General features: G+C 39.1%; 1 protein-coding gene across 1 annotated transcript; it reads left to right on the top strand.

Annotated features, from left to right (window-relative positions):
* Positions 1–622: 622 nt before the first annotated feature.
* LOC149831877 (methylthioribose-1-phosphate isomerase-like) lies at positions 623–6,979 on the top strand. The gene is made up of 7 exons (XM_090013096.1): positions 623–780; positions 925–1,024; positions 4,751–4,893; positions 5,025–5,130; positions 6,243–6,381; positions 6,486–6,754; positions 6,908–6,979. Exons 1-7 carry the CDS (start codon positions 638–640, stop codon positions 6,977–6,979), a joined length of 972 nt encoding a protein of 323 aa, XP_089869222.1. The 5' UTR covers positions 623–637.
* The last annotated feature ends 703 nt before the right edge of the window (positions 6,980–7,682 follow it).

Consider the following 7,682-nt stretch of genomic DNA (forward strand, 5'->3'; position numbering starts at 1 on the left):
CTAAGTGGATGTCACTAAAATTCCAACTTTATCTTGAGCCAAAGATCGAAAACAAGACATCTGCTATGACCTACTGTCCTATCACTTTCTTGTATGTAACTGCTTGCTACTGTAACCACACTCTTATTTCTGAATCATTGTTCAGATTCCATTGTTTGTAACAACAATTTTGAAAAAATAAAACAAAATCATATACTGTAATAGGGAAAAAATCTCTGAAGGATTTAAAGTACACTATAGGTTAAAAATAACTTATAATGTGCTTGAAATTTATGGTGTAACTGGCCCACAATTTTCTTGTGTATTTTTAGTACTTTATTTCATGCGTTTAAAGTCATCGTCTTCAAAATAACATACAATGTGTGTGACATTTATGATGTGTAAATTGTCCACAAGTTTTTTGTGTAATACTAGTACTTTGTTTCATGTGTTAAAGGTCATCCTGTTCATTTTTTTTTTCGGAGAGCATGAACTGAGAAAGACATGTTTTATTCATGGATGAACAATTCATTCTAAATTATGATTTTTCGATGGTGCTTTAATATTTCCACAAAAGAAAAAAAGTGACATGAACAGACCGGCAGCTTTCTGATATTCACTAACCCATATGTTGAAATGCAGGAATGCAATAAGGGATATGGTGGTCCGTGGGGCACCCGCAATTGCCATAGCAGCAGCCCTTTCACTTGCTGTGGAAGTGTGTAGCTTGAAATCTTTCAGTGGAACTTCTGCAGATGCTGCTTCATACCTGATCTCGAAGTTGGACTACCTCCTGTCGAGGTGACATAAATTTTGAAGAGAGAAATCCTCTTGGTTTATTTGATTTGATACATTTGCCTTGGTGGCTGGGATTCTTATAAATTGTTCTTACTATGGCGTCCTGCTGATTTTGATGAATTTTTAGCTTTTTACATGTGTTTGCAGCCGTCCAACTGCAGTCAACCTTTCTGATGCTGCAATAAAGCTGAAAATTGTGGTGTCCATGGCAGCTGTTACAAGTGAGAAGCCTGAATCTGTTTTTCTGGTGAGTAACATATATGGACTTCCAGTGGTTGAGTTAAATCCCTTTGTGCCAATATTGTTTTTTAGCCATCCATGACATGACCACCTTTTCACCATGTTTTTGTGTAAAAGGAGAACACCTCCATATGTACATATATGGCTGATTATATGCACTGTATAATCAAATGCCCACTGCACATGCATGCACCTGTTTGTCCCCGTCCTTGTTTTTGTTGCATTTGCTCTTGTCTTGTGCCCTCTTTATCTCTGCAACCAGCTGCTATCCTTAGCTAGCCTCTTCATGATCTAGACCTAGACATGCATGACATTTCTCAAGGACTGTTGGAAGTTTTGATCCACAGGAAATTTTGTGCTATTTCCTTTACCAGTAAATTGATGGTTATATGTTACAAATCAAGCTTAAATAGATATGTAGACATTTAGAAGGTTTATTTACAACTGCTACGTCCAAATTAATGTATGGCATATCATGGAGAAACTAATAAAATCATTTGACGTTTACCTATGTTCCATTGAAATGTGCAGAAGGCACAAAGATATAGGACATCAAATTTATTTGTTCAAACAAATAGCTACATGAAATGAATATTATATTAAGAATGCTTGATACAAGGAAAAAAAATGTAAAATATGAAAATCTTTTGGTTGCTTGGTTGTCTAATTATTGTAGATAAAACATTTCTCATGCCTGTGCAGGCAATCCCTGATTTTATGCACTCAATTGTGCCTTCCATTGGTGAAATTCTTATTCTTGTCGGAAAAAATATAAAGAAAGGATGTACTGTTGTGGTTAGTTTGGAGAACCCTCTCTTGAGGTATAATTTTTGCTTCAACATGTAAAGCTTACCCTTGGTGATTTACATGTTCTTTGAGGCTCGGTTTGGGAACCAGCTATGTCACAGGGATTCGGCCAGACAGGTGCTGCACCCGTGTCGACGAGATGCGGGTGCGGCACCCGGTGCGGTCAACCCGACCCTAGGTGTGGTCAACGCACTTAGGGTCATTTTGGTCCATTTTTTATTATTTTTTTTAAATTCTGCCCTATGAAATGGGCTGCGGAATTTAAAATTTTTTTTTTTTGGGGGGGGGGGGGGTGCCGCCCTATAACCCCCAGTCAGGGGCACGTCGGGGGAACCCCCCTTATATATATATATATATATATATATATATATATATATATATATATATATATATATATATATATATATATATATATATATATATATATATATATATATATATATTTGCCGCACCCCTGCACCCAAGGTTTTTGAAAGTGCCGCACCCCCGCACCTGCACCCATGTGACATAGGGAACAGTGTTGGAGGGATTTGCAAGGAGTATGAGAAAATGCAAAAACTAGAATTCAAGAGAAATGGATTTTAAAGGAGTTGTGGATTTCCTCTATTGTTTGAAAGCATCAGTAACTCTGTCAAGGATTTCAACTCCTGATTCGTCACCATGTTTGGTTGTATGTGAGTGTAGTTGTAAGTAGAGGTGGGTAGCGCAGCCAAGCCTGTCATGGGCCGGGCTTGGGCCTATAAATTAGGTTCAAGATCGACCTGAACCAAGCTGAAACTGACTGGGCTTCGGCCTATATAATAATAATAATAATAATAATAATAATAATAATAATAATAATAATAATAATAATAATAATAATAATAATAATAAGTTTGGCTTGACCCGATTAGGCACACAAGCATAACAGGCTGGCTGTGGGCCGACGTTTTCCCAACGGGTTGGCCTGAAATGGGTTGTTGGCCCAATCCATCAATTTACGAACCGGTCCATTAGCAGTAGGGGTGGCAATCGGGTCGGGTCGGCGGGTCAACATACCTCAACACGAACCCAACCCGTTTATTAAACGGGTCGGCTGTGGCAAACACGAACCCAACCCATTTATTAAACGGGTAACCCGACAAGAGACGGTTAACCCGTTTAATAAACGGGTCGGGTCGGGTAAATGGGTTGGCAGGTTGGCGGGTCGGGTTCGAGTAAACGGGTTGGCGGGTCGGGTACGAGTAAACGGGTTGGCGGGCGGGTCGGGGTCGGGTGAACGGGTTGGTGGGTCGGGTTCGGGTAAACGGGTTGACCCGCTCGCCTAACCCGTTTATTAAAATGGGTCAGCTGGGTTGGCATACCCCTAACACGAACCCGACCCGTTTAATAAATGGGTTAGGTGGGTCGACCCGTTTATGACACAAACCCGTTTAAGCCAAACCCGAACCCGGCTAAGAAGCGGGTTGGCGGGTCGTGTCAGATTTTGCCACCCCTAATTAGCAGGCTGGGTCAGCCCGTTGCCCACCCCTAATTGCTAGCCTCTTAACTACACCATTATTGTAGTTAATAATGAAGTAAAATAGGTGAATATGGGATTTACCCAGGTAAATGGGGTAAAAAATTTGAACCATCGGAAATTTAAGAACCCACAGAATCCTTGTGATTCAAACAGTAGTAAATACCTCTTCTTTATTAGAGGAGTTGAAACACTTGAAATTTTTGGTACTTAGAGTTGGCTGATTCCCAACCGATATTTATGCTTTCCTCTCCCAAACATACTCCAAATCCCTTTAGACCCTACCATCTCCGACACCCTTCCAACTCCTCTGATACCCTTCTCCCAAACGGAGCCTGAATGAGCATTTTATAATGATCAGTTAATTGTTGATTCAATCACATTTCCGTATCTTCAACTTCAATTGAACTTTTCATCAAAATTAATTCCATGCATCCATTTTTTTTTTTTTGTGATCAGCAAGAGAAGGCTTCTTTTTTATCAAATACATCAACATTTTCATCACAATGAAATTTGTGCATCCAGTACCGCCCCCTTTGCAAATATCTTTGTATCATGCAGTCATTGGGAGCCTATCCTAACCACTCAGAATCATTAGCCAGTTTCTTTCTTTTGTGAAGCCACTACATCTCATTCCTTGTTTCTACCTGGCCTCTTTGGATTCTTCACAATGCACTCTCACTTTTTTGCTCTTTGTACAATGACTACATGATATTCTAATAAGAAACTATAGAAACTGTAGTACTGCAGATGTTTGTGATTTCCCTTTTGAAGATTTCGACAAGCATTAGCTTTTGTGTATATAGTACTTGCACACTGTTCACCGTCTGTGCTCTTTTGTCATTCTATTTTACTCGGGGTTTATTTTCTTTTCCATTCAGTAATATTTTGAACCACACTCATGATGAAATTAATGGAATTATTTTGCTTCACCTTGCATTTTCAACTTATTCTAAGGTCCTCCATTTATTCATCACTCTCTCTCTCTCTCTCTCCGTTGTGATACCTTTGGTCTGAAATCAATAGGATGACTTTAGCAAATTATATCACCCATAAGTCTCCGACATCTAGGGCTGCAGAACCAAGTTGTGCTGGTCAAGTTAGCTTGGTACAATATATACCGGGCTCGAGTTTGAAGATCGGTGTTCAATCTCAGCTTGCTCAAGCTTGAACTCCACTCAGTCAATCTCAAGCCAAGCTGATATCCAGTCTTAAAATATATGCCCACACACACACTACATATATACATGCATACATGTATAAAGAGTGGATCTGTTTGATCTCTTACATACATATATAAATACATACTTATATACATACATACTTATATACATACATATGTAAACATTAATTTTATATGCTATGATTTTTCTCGATGCCTATGTTCTGCTTATGTGATTAACAATTTCAATTGTCTCCCTTTCTCAGGCTTACATAGAAGCTGCTGAGATTATGCTTGTAGATGATGTTGCTGATAACACAGCTATTGGTTCACATGGAGCCAGCTTCCTTCGTTCCCAGCTTAACAATCTCAAGCGGCTTTCTGTTTTGACACATTGCAATACTGGCAGGTGGCTTTTTTGTTTTTTTCCTTTCTTGTTCATTACTGATATGCAGTTTGTTAGGGCACATTGTCTTGTCAGATTTTTAGTTCAGTAAATGGTATGGGCTCAAATTTTAATATTCTTGTTTCGGCTGATAGTCTTGCAACGGCTGGACATGGGACTGCTCTTGGCGTTATTCGAACACTTTACATTGAAGGAGTTCTAGAAATGGCATTCTGTACTGAAACACGGCCATTTAACCAGGTGAGCATGCTCCCAGTTATCAGCTTCCCTGCAACCTATATGGTTAAAAAATGTCTGGTGATTTATGTAGGTTCTAATATTTATGGTGGTAAGATTACAATAAGTTTTGGCAACTCTTGTATGCTATGCCACATGTATATGAATGTTGGACCGAGAGATGATGCAGATATGCTTTGTACGACAAGGCAATTCTTAAAAATTAGGACATGAGGACACAGCCGTACACACACACACACACACACACACATATATATATATATATATATATATATATATATATATATATATATATATATATATATATATATATATATATATATATACATATATGACAAACAGTAATTCTAAATCGCTAGGCTTAAAAACATCAACTAATAAAACTAAGTTGACAAAATCTAAAAGAAAAAGAATCCAAGTGAATACAAATTAAGTAATTAAGATTATAAAAGCAAATAGATAAAGTTAATGATACAATGTTAACTGCAGCCGAGATTGGTTTGAATGTGTCCATGAAGTGTCCTGGAGTGTCCGAGTGTCGTATTGTGTCAACATGGGATACACATCCTAAGTGAAGTGTTTGTGTGATATAACTTGTATGCAAATCAAACCATAATTTCATTCCATGATAAAATTTATAGGGGATTCCTTTCTTGCAACTACATATGGTTTTTTTTCTTAAATTTCTTGTAATTTAATTCTCTAGGCAGGATTACTGTTTCTTGACAGAGAATGGTGTCCAATAACCAAAACAGGTTTCAGTCTTGGAGCATGTATTTTATTAAAAGTTGGATTTAAGCTCTTGTTAGGTCATGATTTGTATATGAAAAGGTAGCCGATCTGAATGTGAGAGTTATTTCATGAAGTTAGGCTAGCAATCAATAATCACAAAGTACCAGTGGTTTTAAGGAGTTTTGCCAGTATGAGTAATATACTCTGATTTCATGAGAGCTCTGCCACAATTTCCACCGTATTTTACATCTTTTTGGGGATGTCAACGTTGCAATTTGATACTAGTCTACTAGATGTGAAAGAAGAGCCTTTCTATTTATTTCACTTACACCCGACTCTTACCAGAAAAGAATATTAACGACTTATGTTCCTTGGATGTGAAGGGATCTAGGCTGACAGCTTTTGAATTAGTCCATGACAAGATTCCTGCCACACTGATAGCAGATTCCGCAGCTGCTGCTTTAATGAAAGATGGACGTGTGAATGCGGTCATTGTTGGTGCTGATAGAATAGCTGCAAATGGTATGCGACTGAAACCAAAACTTTATATTCCCCATCTTTCACTTTTACTTTCTATTGCCAATGGGTTCGGAATGTGCTTCACATAAATTGTTTGGCTACTTTAGGTGACACAGCTAACAAGATTGGAACCTACTCCCTTGCTCTTTTTGCATCCTTTCATGGTATACCATTTTATGTGGCGGCACCTTCAACTTCTATTGATCTGTCTATTTCATCTGGGGAGCAAATTGTCATTGAAGAGAGGACAGCAAAGGAGCTGACCCATGCCCGTGGTGGGCAGGGTGAACAGGTGACAGTGTCAGGGATATCTGTCTGGAACCCTGCATTTGATGTTACCCCTGCTAGTCTGATTACAGCAATTATAACTGAAAAGGTCTCTCTCTCTCTCTCTCTCTCTCTCTCTCTCTCTCTCTCTCTCTCTCTCTCTCGTGTGTGTGTATTTCCTGCAGCACATGTCTAAGTTCAATTTCATCATCAGCTTATTGTTTTCAGAAGACATTCCACAACTTCGTCCTTTTTCATGTAGGGTGTCATTACAAAGGTCAAAGATGATGCTTTCATGATAAAGGATTTCCTGCAACCATCACCCACCAAATAAGTTGAGGATTTTTAGCTAGCTGCTGTTGTGTACCAACATAGTGTTTCAGCTGGACGAGTTAGAGCACAGTGACTCCTTGTTACATGTGGTATCATCATCAGTTTGTCAGTACCGTTACTGCATGAGAGGCCATTCCTGAGACGTTGCTACGCTTGGTGTGCTTGATGTCCTGTGAGAATTTTTTTAATCATGGTTAGTAGGACCATCAACTTGGTTGGTGATCCGAGAAAGTTATCAAGTGGGCTGGCTGAGCAGCAGGAGAAGGGTAGTTGTCATGCTATCGGAGTTCATTATCATTATGTAGTCATTCCAAGGGGGGGGGGGGGGCTGCTCGACGTGGTCGGTTCAAACCCCAGTGATACGTTGAATAATAATTGGTGGGGGTCTGCCTAACCCCAGCTTCCCTTTCAGAAAAAAAATGTAGTCATGTTTGCAGTCGCATCTTAATTGTGATTTTGCTGGGTATGTAAGCTGTTCTGACTTATCATGTATATGCAGCTTTTAATATTTAAACAGACTTGCCTATGCAAACCAGATCTGTTTGTTGTGTCTGTGTTCCATAAATCCCAGGCAGTGCACCGACTCCATGCCTTATGAGGACTGACGGGAGAAAGCAGAGAGTACATCACAGAAGCATGTAGTTTGATCTGGCATCCTTCATCTTAATCGAACATCCGATCCAAATCCATCATGTTGATCGTAA

The sequence above is a fragment of the Nuphar pumila genome, chromosome 7 (assembly GCF_984573655.1).
Source record: "Nuphar pumila chromosome 7, dmNupPumi1.hap1.1, whole genome shotgun sequence".
Lineage (NCBI taxonomy): Eukaryota > Viridiplantae > Streptophyta > Magnoliopsida > Nymphaeales > Nymphaeaceae > Nuphar > Nuphar pumila.

Bases quoted from the DNA above. Each gene is read 5' to 3' on its own strand.
- LOC149831877 (XM_090013096.1), top strand. From the start codon at position 638: ATGGTGGTCCGTGGGGCACCCGCAATTGCCATAGCAGCAGCCCTTTCA. The intron at 781-924 runs GTGACATAAATT...ATGTGTTTGCAG, and splicing joins TTGGACTACCTCCTGTCGAG to CCGTCCAACTGCAGTCAACC. The intron at 4,894-5,024 runs GTGGCTTTTTTG...TTCGGCTGATAG, and splicing joins ACACATTGCAATACTGGCAG to TCTTGCAACGGCTGGACATG.